Source organism: Mobula birostris, chromosome 25 (genome assembly GCF_030028105.1).
Source record: "Mobula birostris isolate sMobBir1 chromosome 25, sMobBir1.hap1, whole genome shotgun sequence".
Classification (NCBI taxonomy): Eukaryota; Metazoa; Chordata; class Chondrichthyes; order Myliobatiformes; family Myliobatidae; genus Mobula; species Mobula birostris.
In genome coordinates this window covers 46,681,551-46,697,822 of record NC_092394.1, presented here as the reverse complement: position 1 = coordinate 46,697,822, position 16,272 = coordinate 46,681,551, and the positions used below count along the sequence as shown (strand labels likewise).

General features: G+C 46.1%; 1 protein-coding gene across 3 annotated transcripts in view; it reads left to right on the top strand.

The window, feature by feature from the left end:
* The window catches only part of LOC140187635 (cytochrome P450 2D3-like), a 53,809-nt gene that overhangs the window by 26,470 nt on the left and 11,067 nt on the right, over nucleotides 1-16,272 (top strand). The window contains exons 5-8 of one of the 3 annotated variants that reach the window (XM_072243158.1): nucleotides 2,878-3,051; nucleotides 7,397-7,538; nucleotides 7,936-8,123; nucleotides 13,517-13,639. In XM_072243158.1, the coding sequence (XP_072099259.1) occupies nucleotides 2,878-3,051; nucleotides 7,397-7,538; nucleotides 7,936-8,123; nucleotides 13,517-13,543 (531 nt within the window). In that variant the 3' untranslated portion in view covers nucleotides 13,544-13,639. Of the gene's footprint in view, nucleotides 1-2,877; nucleotides 3,052-7,396; nucleotides 7,539-7,935; nucleotides 8,124-13,516; nucleotides 13,640-16,272 lie in introns of those variants that run through there. The other 2 variants (XM_072243157.1, XM_072243156.1) reach the window with 2 other exon arrangements.

The following is a 16,272-nucleotide window of genomic DNA, read 5'->3' as shown; positions in this document are numbered from 1 at the left end:
GGAGGTGACAGATGATTGAATCTGATGGGAGAGTCAAGTGTAGCAGGGAACTAAGTGTAGGAAACAATGTGAAAGGATGCTATTTCTCCTCTCCCCTCCTCATTCTGCCTCTCCTCCATCTGCCTCAGCACCTTCTCCATCCCTCACCTGGACCCAGTTCTTGCTCCACCCCATCACTTCACCTCCTTTACCAGCTATCTTTCAATCCAGATGAAGGGTCTTAATATTAAAGCACACACATGCGTGATATGCTTCTCTCAACTTTGCAGTTGTTTGAGTCTGTCAACTGAGACTTCATTTTGTCCACAAACTGGAGACATAGGTGCCTTATCTACTCTGGATTTCTCCCTAAAATGGACTGACTGACAGGTCCCAGCTACCCCCTTCCATTTCTTGATTTTTAGCTGTGTTTATCTGTGTCAGACTCCAATCACTAGGGCAGATATTATGACATTTTCCATGTGGATTGAATTTATTTGCTTATTTATTGAGATACAGCATAGAATAGGGCCTTCCAGCCCTTCATGTCACGCTGCCCAGCAATCCTGATTTAATCCTAACCAAATTACAGGACAATTTACAATAGGCAACTCTGTCTATCTTACCCTGCCTTGATTCTGTACCTCTGTCAAAATTAACCTTTTGTTTACTAACCGATATATCTTTGCACTGTGGGAGGAATTTTTTTAATATTTAAACATGCCAACAATCACTCAGAGAATGATACTCCCTCCAGGGGCAGCTTCCTTTGCTAGGAAGCACCAGACTGCCATGGTAAGACTGTACTCACTTAGGCTACGTCCACACTAGACCAGATAAATCCATAACTGAAGCTTTTTCTCTTCATTTTGACCCTCCGTCCACACTGAAACGGCGTTTTCCTCCCCCGAAAACGGAGCTTTTCAGAAATGCTCTCCAGAGTGAATAAATCTGAAAACACCTAATATCCGGCGTAGTGTGTACGGGGTAACCAGCTATTTTTAAAACTGCTGTCATGACGTGCCGGAACAGATGGTGGTGGCAGCGCGGCATTTCATTGTGTTCTTGAACGCAACCTCCAACACCACAACAATATCTGACAATAGATGTGTAACAGCCTAATGTAACATCGTATGGAAATACAAGGTAACACTGATGCAGACATGTTTTGTACATTTAACATGTGCTTTATTAATGTATTGCTTGTGCAAACATTCAATAGATGCAATTGTCACTTTTGCCCAGTAACTCATTTTATTGCACATGTTAAATACAGTAAAATAATACACAAAGACATGGCAAAAGTAAAGGCAAACAAATGTAGTAACAGCAAATTTCACTTTTGCCCAGTAACAAGCCTTATTGCATTTAGTTGTAGCTGTCGTCCCTTTCATTGGTGAAGAGACTATGGCTGTAGAAAATGTTTCTGGACAAACGCGCACCAAGTCTTTCGTTTGGCAATTTCCTTTTAAGTTTTTCTACTCTGTAACTGGAAAAACGCACACCAAGTATACCGTTTCCTCTTTGCTTGTTTTCTGTGTGTCTTGCGCATGCCCAGTAGGACGAGATTCACCCAAATATCCGTTCTAATGTGGATGGAGGTACTTTTAGAAACACCTACTGTGGACGCCTGTCGTTTTTACGCGAAACCGGCATTTTCAAAATTATCCGGTCTAGTGCGGACGTAGTCTTACTGACATCCAGTTGCCGCATGAGCCCTCTCCTTTGCTGACTGATTGACACAAATGTTGTGGGAGATTTCAGTTTAATGTCCAAACTGTGAAGGTTAAAAACTGCAGTTTTCTTTCCACCTACTTGTTCAACCTCTAGGTCAGCTGCTGTTCACCACCAACTTTGGACCAGTTGCTCAAAGTTTGTCCTGTCCTGGCTCGGATACAACAAATATTGCCACGCAAGCACAGATGGTTAGATGCTGCACTTTTAGAAAGCCCCCTTAATCTCTCACACTTGGGACTTTGGTGCCAGATTAATTGGTTTTCCCAGCCATGAGAGATTTAAAAAAAAATACATTTGACACAATAACTTGTCCAGTGAAGTTTAAAGGGAGTGCAGGAAGTGGATTCAGAAGAGTTTCATGGGAACAAAATGCTGTTGGAGGAACCCTGTAGGTCAGACAGCATCTGTGGAGGGAAATGGGAAGTTGTTGTTTCAGGTCAAAGTAACACACCTGGTACCTTTCTCCAACTCCTTTGCTGCTATATTGACAACTGCTTCAGTTTATTTCCTGCACCCATACAGAACTCGTCAACTTCAACAACTTCTCTATCACCCTACCCTCAAATTAACTTGGACTATTTCCTACACCTCTCTATCTGTCCCTGATCTCTGTCTCCATTTCGGGAGACAAACTATCCACTGATATTTGCTACGAACCCACTGACTAAGAATCTAGTGAAAGTCTTGACTGCAAATCTTGATTGTCTATTTCCCTCCATGGATGCCATATAACACATTGAGCTCCCTAGCAGTTTGTTCTTCATTCCAGATTCCAGAATCTGCCGTTTCTTGTGATTTGGCTTTCAAGGGAGTGAAGGAATCTGGGCTCCAGAGAGTTTAACAGACATGGGAGAGCTTGGAGCTCCTGTGAGTGGAAGGAACTGTGAAACCAGGGCTCCAGTGTATTAGAGGGGTGCTGAGAACTGGGGCCCAGGGATTGTAAAGGGACTGTGGGAATCAGTACCTGGTGAGCCAGAGCCTAAGCCATTGTGTTTACGAATACAGATGGATACCAGATTATTGGATCCAGCTTCACCAACTCTGCCTATCTTACCCTGCCTTGATTCTGTACCTGATTCTGAACCTTCCCCTTTATCATTTTAAGAACAGTCAAAGAATTGAAGAGGATGTATTTAATATCTAACCCTGTCTCTCTTGCAGCTAGTGAATGTGTTCCCCCTCCTGTATTACCTCCCAGGACCGCAAAACAAAATATTTCAAAATCAGGACAAAATTATTCAGTTTTTTCAAGATGTAATCATGAGCCATAAGGAAACGTGGGATCCAAATTATACCAGGGACTTTATTGATGCTTTATTAACACAACAGGAGAAGGTAGGTGATGATTGAAACTTAGAATATTGAACAGTACAGTACACACCCTTCATTGTGCTGACTTGTGAACCTACTCCAAGATCAATCTAACTCCTCACTGCCACATAGCCTTCCATTTCCTTTCATCTATCAGTCTATCTAAGAGTCTCTTAAATGTCCCTAATGTTTTTGCCTCTACCACCAACCCTGGAAGTGTGTTTCATACACTTAACACTCTTTGTGGAAAACCTACCTCTAACATCCTCCCTATACTTTCCTCCAATCACATTAAAGTTGTTCCCTCTTGTATTAGCCATTTGGGCCCTGGGGAGAAAATGTTCTGGCTGTCCACTCTATCTATGTCTCTTATCATCTTATATAGTTCTATCAAGTCACCACTCATCCTCCTTCGCTCCAAAGAGAAAAGCCCTAACTCATTTAACTTATTCTCACAAGACATGTACTCTCCATTATTAAGGACCTCCAGCACCCAGGGCATGCCCTTTTCTCACTGTTACCATCAGGTAGGTGGTACAGAAGCCTGAAGGCACACACTCGGTGATTCAGGAACAGCTTCTTCCCCTCTGCCATCTGATTCCTAAATGGACATTGAAGCTTTGGACACTACCTCATTTTTTTTAATATACAGTAATTCTGTTTTTGCATGTTTTTTTAATCTATTCAATATACGTAATTGATTTACTTGTTTATTATTATGTTTTATTTTATTTATTGTTATCGTTATTATTATTATTTCTCTCTGGTAGATTATGTTGTGCATTGAACTGCTGCTGCTAAGTTAACAAATTTCACGTCACATGCCGGTGATAATAAACCTGATTCTGATTCTGATCCATGCAGTTAGTGTCCTGGTAAAGCTCCTATGCACCCTCTCTTAAGCTTCAACACCTTCCAATACTGAGGCAACCAGATCTGAATGCACTACTTCTGTGCCATCTAACCAGGGTTTTACAGAGCTGAGACCTTTCCGCACAGCTCTTAACCTCAGTCCCCTGTTACGTACCCCGTAACTGGGTTGCCAAACCAGCAGAAATGGGACGCTCGTTGGAGTCTGCGTTACTAGGAACTAATAAAGTTTTATTAAAGAAATAAGTAATACAGTACACTAATCGTAAGGATATAAATGTAACAGGTTACCAATGATAATACACACATATACACAGAACTAGGGTAATAGGAATCAACCAAGCTCTATCAGTCAAGCAGTCTAGGGGTAAAATGATCAGCCTTAAGTGAAGCAGAGTTCAGTTCAGTTTAGTGCAGTTCACAGTAATCGCTGTTGTCGTACCGTTGGAGAGAGAAAGAGAGATGCAATTTGGTTTCAGGCAGACCTTTTGATGTCTTCGCAGTTGGTTTCGGGCAGACCTTTTGATGTCTTCTAATCCCGCTGTGGTCACCGACTGTGACCCCTCCGTTCCGGATATGATTGTTCTTCCGCGGTGAACCCGGCACCCAGGCAAGGGCGGACACACACCCCAGGTTCCCACCGATCGTACCTTTACACCCTGTGAGCCTCTGATCGGTTCCCATGAACCGGTCCTCCAAACTCCTACCAACTTGTGGGGGCACACTGCTCTTTCCAGGGTCTCATGGTGTGTCGCGTGCCTTAGCAAACCTGCTCCTTTTATCCCCCTTTTATCACTTGTCCATCAAACTTCAAATGATTCAGGTTCGAAGCAAGCGATCTGTCAATATCTGAATTGTGTTTCTTTCCCATTAATCCTTCTCTTCTCTCTTATTAGCATTTTGAATGTTTCTCCATTGTCTTTCTTATCTCTCTCATTAGCATCATCCGTCCGGTAGCTCTGCTGGGCATCACACATGACACCCCGAACTACTGAAGGCCAAGGCACCATATGCATCTTTCACCACTCTATCAACTTGCACGACGACTTCGAGGGATCTCCTAGTAACCCTCTCACTGTGGCTCGTAACAAACTAGGCATGTTAGCTAACTCTGCTGACAGTCACATGACTAAGCAATCTTCAATAAGCAACACATGCCTGGGGTCGGTATGATTTGGGTTCAACCAAACAGAATATCTAAGAATGCTCTGCCTTCCTATTTAGTTATCAAAATAGTTTTTTCTTATCATGTTGCATCCATTCACTTCAGACGGTGTTAGTCTTTCCTGGAATGTGTGAGGCTGACCAATGACGACAGAGGTGTACGAAATCATGAGGGGCATAGATGAGGTGAATGGCCTCAATCTTTTTCCCAGGGTAGGGGAGCCTAAAACTAGACTGCATTGAAGGAAATGTTAAAAGGGATCTGAGGGGCAACTTTTCCACACAGAGGAAAGGATGCAGCTACTCTTATCATTTTCACTGCTGGCATTGTGACGTGCCCTGTTGATCTTCAGTAATGTGAGCAAGAAGACTTCCATTGTAATTGGTTTATCAAGTACCCTGATACAGTGAAAAACTTGTATACTGTTCATACAGATGAAATCATTCAACAGTGCATTCAGACAGAACAAGGTTAAACACTAACAATGCAGAATAAAGTGTAACAGTTACAGAGAAAGTGCAGTGCGGTGTGCAAGATCATAGGTAGATTGTGAGGTCAAGAGCCCATCTTACCATTTAATAGCCTTATTTCATTGGGGTTAAGACCGTCCTTGAGCCTGGTGACAGAAAGCTGGGATTTTTCTCCTGAAAACAGAGCGGTTGAGAAGGTATTGAATCAAAGTGCCTTAAGTGATCAGAAGCCTTGATGGAAAATATTAAAAGGAACTATTTTTCCACAAAGGAAGGACTGGAGCAGATATCAGCTGTTTGGCAAAAAGGGCAAAGGCATTCCTTAATGCATTAAATGATAGTGGCCTGGGATGCATTGGATGGTAGAATACTGAAAGCAGGTTTGGTGAAAGACTTTTCGGACTCTGAGAAAAGAACGAGAGAATGGGACTCGCTCATTTCTCAGAGCCAGAAAATCTTTCATCAAAGTTTAAAATGAATTTATTATCAAAGTACATGTATGATGCCATAAACAAAACTGAGATTTATTTTCTTGTCAATTTCCAAATCTGCAAATCCTATTTCCAGTGTTCTGCTAGCCAATGCATTGCGGCGCGGGCCCGTTGTGTGGGACGGCCTTTCACCGGAACCAGGATTGGACTAGTTAGATGTTTCAGTCATTCTGGTCCACAAGAAGACATCTTCACAGTGGGTCTATACAGAATGTTATAAAACAACTCCCCTCATTTGCTGTTGCTCTATTATTTTTCCTTAAGCACATATCCAATTTTAAAATCCCTGATTAATTGTTTCCGTCAATCTTACAGGGCAGGAAATTTAGATTATCAGCAGCTGATTTTATCAGATTCTCCTCTCTTTCACTTGCCCTTCACTTTGAACCTGAGTGCTTTGATCTTTGACTCAGCTGCTAATGGGAATAATGTCTCTTCATTTACCCTGTTTTAAGTACATCTCCATCACGTCCCCTCTCAACCTTCCTCGGGTTCTCATTGTCTAATCTCGTGGCTGAAATCCCATGGTAAGTCCTTCTTGTAAGCTCACAGGACCTTGGCACCTTTCACCGAGTCACATAGACTGACAGGATAGAAGCAAACCCTTTGGCTCAACTCACCCACTCTGACCCAGATGCCTATCTCTACCAATCTCAATCCCTCTATTTCTTTCCTTTCCAGATAGCGTTGTAATTGTACCCACCTCTACTACCTTCTGGCAGCTTGTCCCAAACTCACATCAAACTTTGTGTAGAAAACATGCCTGTCAGATCTTCTCACCATAAACCAGTGTCCGCTAGTTTTAGGCTCCCTACTTTGGGGGGGGGGGAGGCGGTTGAACTGGAACTATTCTCCTTATTTAAGTCCCTCATAAACCTCCACAATATTATTCCTCAGACTCCTGTTCTCCCAGGAGAAGAGTCCAAACCTAACAATCTCTCCTTGTAACTCTGGCCTTCCTTTCCTAGATGCCCTAGTCAGAACTGAATGCTCATTTATCCTCTCACCAGTATGTTACACTGTTTAAAACAAGCTGACTGACTTCAGCACTGTTCTTTCTTTCCTCACTTTTATTCAAAGGTACAGTGCAGTAATGGGCCCTCCCAGCTCAATGAGCCTGTGTCGTCTAATTACACCCATATAACCAGTTAACCTACGAACCCTTATGACTTCATCATGTGGAAGGGAACAGAAGCACCCAGAGGAAACCACGGTGTCCTGGAGAGAATATGTCAACTCTTAACAGACAATGGCGGAATTGAACCAGGACTAGTGGCCCTGTTACAGTGTAACGCTATCGTGCTTCCCCAAATATTCCTGTGATAAATTTTCACTTCTACATATTAACAGTGGACTTCTTAACTGAATCTTAGACAAAGAATGACCCGAACACAAGTTTCGTGGAGACCAAGATGATTATGACAGTGGCTGGCCTCTTTGCTGCAGGTACAGAGACCACGTCCACCACCCTAAGCTGGGGCTTGCTCTTCATGGTGTTACATCCAGATGTGCAGTGTAAGTATAACAATGTCTCTGCCAGGCCCTTCACCAGCTGTACATTGGTGTGAATGGAAGGTGTGGAGAACGAGTGTAACAGTATCGGGAGAGGCTGAAGAATGCTATTAGGAAAACTATTAATTTTCAGGCTAAAGATCCAAATATTAGCAACAGGATTTGAATCCCTAAGTTAATGAAACCCCCTTGTTTAAGCACTATCAGCCTGGTGTTTCTAGGACTTTGCTATTATTCGATTAGTTGCTGTACTTCCTGACATACAACAGTGACTACATTGCCAAAGTTTCCTTTAGTAATAAAACACATTGGGATTTTTGAGTGGATGAAAGATATGAATAAAACATGAGTTCCTCCTTTCAGTCAAAGCTTGAAATCTGTTCTTGTTTTGTTCCTGCAGCTCGGGTTCACGAGGAGATTGACAGAGTGATTGGGAAGGGTAGAAGGCCAAGATTGGAGGACTGGGAGGAAATGCCATTCACAAATGCTGTTATCCATGAAACACAACGCTTAGGGAATATTGTTCCAATCTCACTGCCTCATCAAACATACAGAGATACCACAGTCATGGGATACACCATCCCGAAGGTACAATCTAGAGTTAATCTTAATCGTTCCCTTTCTGACCTTCAATACTCTGAATGATCTGAAAGCAGTTACCCAAAAATTGGGCTTCAGTTGTTTTTGGTGTGCTAAATGGAAATAATGTCAGCAGGAGTTTCTACAAACAATTGTGAGGTTATTGTGAAGTACCTGAAAAGTATCTGTGTGTGGTTCACACAGCCCACTAAGAGGAATGACATCCACTCTGCTATACATCAACCCCAGGAGGATATCAGCCCTCAAAGACACTTTCCCAGTAAGCAGACACAACAGCCATACATAGTGACGGGAAGGGTCAGCAGTGTGGGAGAGGTATTTCAGTTTAAGATCTTTAATCACTGACATATGCTGTGAAATTTGTTGTTTTGTGGCAGTGCAAGACATAAAAGATACTACAACTTAAAAAAGATATAAGTGCAAAAGAAAATAATGAGAGAGTATTCAAAAGTTCATGGACCATTCAAAAAGCTGATGGTTGAAGAGGAGCAGTTGTTCTTAGAGCATTGAGTGTGATTCTTTAGCCTCTTGTATCTCTCAGATAATATTATGAAGAGGGCATGTCATGGATAGTGAGAGTCTTTAATGATGGATACTGCCTTCTTGAGTTATCACCTTTTGAAGATGTCCTTGATGGCAGCAAGGGTTGTACCTGTGATGAAACTAGCTGTGTCCACAATCCTCTGCGGGTTATTGCAATACTGTGCATTGGAGCCTCCACGATAGGTTGCGAGGCACCCAGTCAGAGTGCTGTCCACCGTACCTCTGTAGAAATTTTCAAGATTCTTTGGTGTCATACTAAACCTCCTTAAACTCCAAATGAATTAGGTTTTCTGGCATGCCTTCTTCATGATTAGATCAATATGTTGGGCCAAGGATAGATCCTCTGAGATATTGATGCCCGAGAAGCTTGGAGCTGCTCACTCTTTCCACAGATGACCCCTCAAAGAGGACTAGTGTGTGCTCTTCTAACTTCCCCTTCTGATTCAGAAACATAGAAAACCTACAGCACAATACAGGTCCTTTGGCCCACAAAGTTGTGCCGAACATGTCCCTACCTTAGAAATTACTAGACTTTCCCATAGCCATCTATTTTTCAAAGCTCCATGTACCTATCCAAAAGTTTCTTAAAGGACCCTATCATATCCGCCTCCACCACCGTTGCCGGCAACCCATTCCATGCACTCACCACTCCCTGATTGAAAAAATTTACCCCTGACATCACCTCTGTACTTACTCCCCAGCACCTTAAACCTGTGTCCTCTTGTGGCAACCATTTCAACCCTGGGAAAAAGCCTCTGACTATCCACAGGGTCAATGCCTCTCATCATCTTATACACTTTTATCAGGTCACCTCTCATCCTCCGTCATTCCAAGGAGAAAAGGCCGAGTTCACTCAACTTGTTTTCATAAGGCATGCTCCCCAATCCAGGCAATACCCTTGTAACTCTCCTCTGCACCCTTTCCATGACTTCCACATCCTTCCTGTAGTGAGGCGACCAGAACTGAGCACAGTACTCCAAGTGGGGTCTAAACAGGGTCCTATATAGCTGCAACATTACCTCTCAGCTCCTAAATTCAATTCCACGATTAATGAAGGCCAATACACCATATGCCTTCGATGCACTATCAATTACTCCAAAAGACTGGAAGTAGAGTAAATACTGAAAGGCTTTTATTAACAGTAAAATGGATCCACGTCCATGCTGAGTATCTGTCCTGGACTGAGGGAAGAGCAGTGATACAATCGCCTTTATTCAGGAGTCTGTGGGAGGAGCCACAGGAACAGTCAGCAGAGGGGCGTTTCCAGGCAGGTAACCCAGTTACAACCTATATACATGGTTTACCACATTCACCCTCCTTTATAAAAAGAAGGGAGTCCCGCAGGGTGAAGTGACTGACAATATTTAAAACAAGTATATTTACAGGTCAAGTCTATCAGGTGGTCGAGTCCGTCGCTGTGATCTACGTAGCACCGGTGGTAATTGCACCAGCGACGGCGGTTGTGCTGGCTTCAGCCTGACTTGAGGTGTCAGCACGTTAGGCATCGGTAATCCCTCGTGCTTGTGTGTCGCGCCTGGTATGGGAGTGTCGTGTGGTGTCTGTGTAGGGCTTGGAGTGTGCGGTGTCTCGTGGGTACAGGTTTCCCCCGCCATTCGAAGGTAGAGCATTCCTATGAAACGGTTCATAAGCCGAAATGTAATAAAGCAAAGAAGCAATTACTATTTATTTATATGGGAAAAATTTGTGAGCGTTTGCAGACCCAAAAAATAACCTACCAAATCATGCCAAATAACACATAAAACCTAAAATAACAGTAACATATAGTAAAAGCAGGAATGATATGATAAATACACAGCCTATATAAAGTAGAAATACTTTTCCACAATCATTACTGCACTGTCCTCTGTAGCGAAAAGCTCACGCAAGCGCCATCGGCAGAAAATCTCACGCAAGCGCTGTTGGCAAAAACACGGCGCAAGCGCTATCCAGTAACCTTTAAGCTATGAAGCTGCCAAATCTACCAAATAACACGTAAAAATACACAGCCGATATAAAGTAGAAATAATGTATGTACAGTGTAGTATCACTTACGGGAATTGGGAAGACAGCGAACACACTGATGATGGTGTGTTAGACTGAGTCGTCGCAGGTTGGGTGATACAGTGGTCCCCACCCTCCAGGCCGCCAACCGATACCGAACCACGAAGCATGCAGGGGTGCAGCAGTAGCCAGGAGGCACACAGCACATCTTTAAGAAAACAGCCGAAATAAACATGCTAATTAGGTGCCGCCTGGCACGTAATTTTCGGCCCAGATCAGTGCCGATTTCTGATTGTGTCGTCTCTGATCTGGGCCAACAATTACGTGTCGGGCGGCACCTAATAAATTAGCATGTTTATTTCGGCTCTTTTCTTAAAGATGTGCTGTGTGTCTCCCGGCTACTGCTGCATTCTCCACGAATCGGTATCTGTCCGCGGCCTGGGTGTTGGGGTGGTGCGACACTGAGGTGTCATCTCATCGTCTGTTTCCATTACAGCAGGCAGCTCATCTTCTCCTATGACTGCCTGCCTCGATGAAAAAGGTCGAGGTTCGTCATCTGCTGTGGCTGATGTAGAAGGCTTGCTTGACTGCTGAGCCTCGCGCATTTTTCTATTATACAGTTCTTTGTAAGGACTCAAACCATCTTGCAAATATCCCCTAAACCTACGTACCCTTTCAAAATTAAAGTCGTACTTCATCATTGCAGCAAAAATCACATGCAGTTGCTTCACGTTCAGTTCGCTACCGCATTCGGTTTCGATTGTTATCCTTTCCTCTTCCAATTGCATCAGCTCTTCATCTATCAGTTCTTGGTCATGGGATGCCAAAACCTCTTCAACATCATCTTCGTCTAGTCCTTACTTTGTTCACCACTATCGAATCGCTTAATTATGTCTAGTTTTACATTAAGTGTAACACCCTTACGAGCTCTTTTAGGTTTTTCTGACACCTTAAAACTCATCTTGCTAACGGATGCTCATAGGCACGTGTTTAAGCAATGCCGGCGAGAATACCGTTCCGAATCCGGCGGAGAGCGGCTGTTCGGGGCGCGCGCTGCCTTTTATCACAGGCTGATTTTTTTTCGCGCACTGCCTTTCTTCATAACAGTGAAAACACCTTCTGTTAGCGAAAACAAGGTACTAATGTAGGTCTTTCATAACAGTGAGGTTTTGTAAAGCGAACGTTCGAAAAGCGGGGCACACTTATATATATATCAGTGGGTATGGGGTTAATAGTCACCATGGAGTGTTCAGGATAGGGGCCCGGTGCTCTTGCGGGCGCCAGGTCATGGATGGAGACTGTGTCCTCCCGCCCATCAGATAAAGCCATGTAGGCATATTGGGGGTTCGCATGAAGTAAGTGAACCCTCTCGACCATCGGGGAGTAATTATTGCTCCTCGCATGTTTCTGGAGCACCACTGGCCCCGGGGACGTCAGCCAAGTTGGTAGGGTGGTCCCGGTGGTCAACTTCCTGGGAAAAGAAAAGAGTCGCTCATGAGGGGTGGCATTGGTGGACATGCATAACAGGGAGCGGATGGAGTGGAGTGCCTAGGGAAGGACCTCCTGCCAGCGGGAGACCGGCAGTCCCTTTGACCTGAGGACTAAGAGTGTGGCCTTCCACACCTTGGCATTCCCCTTCTCCAACTGTCCATTCCCCCAGGGATTATAGCTCGTGGTCCTACTAGTTGCAATACCCCTAGCCAGCAGGTATTGGCGCAGCTCGTCACTCATTAACGAGGACCCTCTGTCACTGTGGATATAGCATGGGTATCCGAACAGAGTGAAGAGCTTGCGCAGGACTTTTATGACTGATGTGGTAGTGGTATCGGGGCAGGGGATGGCGAAGGGGAACCGCGAGTACTCGTTGATTACGTTAAGAAAGTACACATTGCGATCGGTGGAGGGAAGGGGGCCCTTAAAGTTGACACTCAGTTGCTGGAAGGGGCGGGTGGCCTTGATGAGTGGCCTTTTCGGGTCGGTAGAAGTACGGTTTGCACTCTGCGCAGACTTGGCAGTCCCTGGTCATTGTCCTGATCTCCTCAAGGGAGTAATGCAGGTTCCGGGCTTTCACCAAGTGGAAAAGCCGGGTGACTCCCGGGTGGCAAAGATCTACATGTAGGGCGTATAGCCGGTCGATCTGCATGCTGGCGCACGTTCCCCAGGATAGGGCATCGGAGGGCTCGTTGAGCTTTCCAGGCCTGTACATGATGTCATAGTTGTAGGTGGAGAGTTCGATTCTCCACCTCAAAATTTTATCATTTTTGATTTTGCCCCGCTGTTGGTTGCTAAACATGAATGTGACTGAGTGCTGGTCAGTCAGCAGCGTGAACTTTTTGCCAGCGAGATAGTGCCTCCAGTGCCTAATAGCTTCCACTATGGCCTGGGCCTCTTTCTCTACCGCGGAGTGCCAAATTTCAGGGCCTTGAAGGGTACGGGAGAAGAACGCCACCAGTCTTCCTGCCTAGTTGAGGGTAGCAGCCAGCGCAAAGTCAGAGGCGTCACTGTCTACTTGGAAGGGAATGGCCTCATCCACCGCATGCATTGCTGCTTTGGCAATGTCCCCTTTAATGCGGCTGAAGGCCGCGCGGGCCTCGGCTGAGAGGGGAAATGTGGTGGACTTAACCAGAGGGCGGGCCTTGTCTGCGTAGTTAGAGATCCATTGGGTGTAATATGAAAAGAAGCCTAGGCACCTTTTGAGGGCTCTGAGGGTGTTGGGAAGAGGGAGTTCCAACAGGGGGCGCATACGGTCGGGGTCATGGCCAATGACTCCGTTCTCCACGACACACCCAAGGATATCAAGTCGGGTGGTTCCAAACACACTTTTGTCCTTGTTATAGGTGAGATTGAAAGCTTTGGCCGCTTGAAGAAATTTTCGAAGGTTGTTGTCATGACCGCAGATGGTGATGTTATCCAGATATGGGAATGTGACCTTCAGTTGGCACTGGACCACTATCCGGTCCATTGCCCTCTGGAAGACAGATACACCATTCGTGACGCCGAAGGAGACGCACAGGAAGTGATAAAGCCTGCCGTCCGCCTCGAAGGCGGTGTAAGGGCAGTCCTCTGGGCGGATCGGGAGCAGATGGTAAGTGGATTTTAGGTCTATGGTCGAGCTGCGTGAACCTATTGATGGTCTGGCTATATCCACGACCATCCTATTTTTCTCTCCGTTCCGAACAACAATCACCTGGGCCCTCCAAGGACTTGTGCTTGCCTCAATGACCCCCTCCCTGAGCAGCCGCTGCACCTCCGACTTAATGAAAGCTCTGTCCCCCGCGCTGTACCTCCTGCTTTTAGTTGCCACAGGTTTACAGTCGGGGGTCAGGTTGGTGAACAGCGGTGGGGGAGGGATCTTGAGGGCAGAGAGGCCGCAAGTGGTGTCCATAGTGCTGCTGTTGGCATGGTGTTGGGTGGGATGTGCGGGTCGGTGTGTGGGGGTGGTCAGTAGTGTGGTAAGTGACATATCTCTACAAAACTGGGGTTTTACAATAGTGATTGGTGGGAGGGGCCCATCATACTCCATTGTCACACTTTTCAGCTGGCTCTGGAAGTCGAGCCCCAATAGCACAGGGGCACACAGTTGAGGCATGACCAGTACTGTAAAGTCTCGATATTCTGTGCCCTGCACCACTAGCGTCGCTACACAACCCCCTCCGTCCGGATGTCTGTTGTATGCAACCCTGAAGCCATGGCGACCCTCTGACTTACCGGCCGTATCGCGAGTCCACAATGCTGCACTGTGTCCGGGTGGATAAAACTCTCCGTTCTGCCTGTGTCAAACAGGCAGCTTGTCCTGCACCCCTCCACCAGGATGTCCATCATTGACCTTGCGAGCTGGTGGGGAGCGCTTTGGTCGAGGGTCATGGAGGCCAGAGTTGAGTCGCTGTCTTGGTCCGCTGCAGTGGGATACCTGAAGAGCACCAGTGGGTCGTAGGTGGTGCGACGTGGTACCAACCAAGATGGCCACCCCCGTGTCTCCCATATGGTGGCGGCGTGCAGGCAAGATAGCGACCCCCATGCCTCGCACATGGCGCTGCTCGATCCCGCTCGCGGTTTGGACTTACAGGCCTTGGTGAAGTGGCCCTTCTTTCTGCAGCTGGAGCAGGTAGTTTCTTGGGCCGGACAGCATTTCCGGGGGTGCTTCTCAATTCTACAGAAGTATCACTTCATGGACTCGTGACTGGCAGCAGCCGTGGTCGATTCGCCGGTGGTTTGCGGGGTCTGCGGCATCCATGAGGCCGTCGGGAGATCGCGTGCCTGGAGAACATCACAGTTGTGCAGAGCAGCCTCCAACATGTCGGCCAGCTAAATCGCCGAACATAAGGTAAGATCGGCGTGTTCCAGCAGCCGCTGGCGCACATACACTGACGTGGTCCCCGTGACGAAGGCGTCTCTTACTGGGAGCTCCGCATGCTGTTCAACCATCAGCTCCCGGCAATCGCAGGCCCGCACGAGTATCTGTAAGGCCCAGACGAACTCAGAGCTCCACTCTTCGGGCCGCTGCTGCCGTGTCGCTAAGCGATGTCGCGCATAGACTGTGTTTACTGGCTGCAGGTATTGTCTTCTGAGGGTGCTCATCACTCCGTCGTAGCTCGGCTGCTCTCTAATCTTTGAGAGGAACCGTGAACCGACCCTGGAGAGGAGAACTCGGTCACTTCAATCTCCTCCAGGTATGATTCAAAGCAGGCCAGCCAGAGTTCGAAAGCGTTTCCAGCTTCAGGTGTTTGCGGGTCGAGGTCTAACTTGTCGGGTCTCAGGACGTGTTCCATACCTTAAAATTACTGTTAATAAAATGATGCACTATCAATTACTCCAAAAGACTGGAAGTAGAGTAAATACCGAAAGGCTTTTATTAACAATAAAATGGACTAGCAATGCTGAGTATCTGCCCTAGACTGAGGGCGGAGCAGTGACACAATTGCCTTTATTCAGGGGTCTATGGGCGGAGCCACAGGAGCAGTCAGCAGAGGGGTGTGTCCAGGCATGTCCAGACAGGTAACCCAGTTACAATCTATATACATGGTTTACCACAGCCTTCTTAACCACAGCGTCAACCTGCGTAGCTGCTTTGAGCGTCCAATGGACTCGGACCCCAAGATCCCTCTGATCCTCCACACTGCCAAGAGTCTTACCATTAATACTATATTCTGCCATCATATCTGACCTACCAAAATGAACCACTTCACACTTATCTGGGTTGAACTCCATCTGCCACTTCTCAGCCCAGTTTTGCATGTCCTGCTGTAACCTCTGACAGCCCTCCACACTATCCACAACACCTCCAACCTTTGTGTCATCAGCAGACTTACTAACCCCTCCCTCCACTTTCTCATCCAGGTCATTTATAAAAATCACGAAGAGTAAGGGTCCCAGAACAAATCCCTGAGGCACACTGCTGGTCACCAACCTCCATGCAGAATATGACCCATCTACAACCTTGCCTTCTGTGGGCAAGCCAGTTCTGGATCCACAAAGCAATGTCCCCTTGGATCCCATGCCTCCTTACTTTCTCGATAAGCCTTGCATGGGGCACCTTATCAAATGCCTTGATGAAATCCATGTACACTACATCTACTGCTCTTCCTTCATCAAT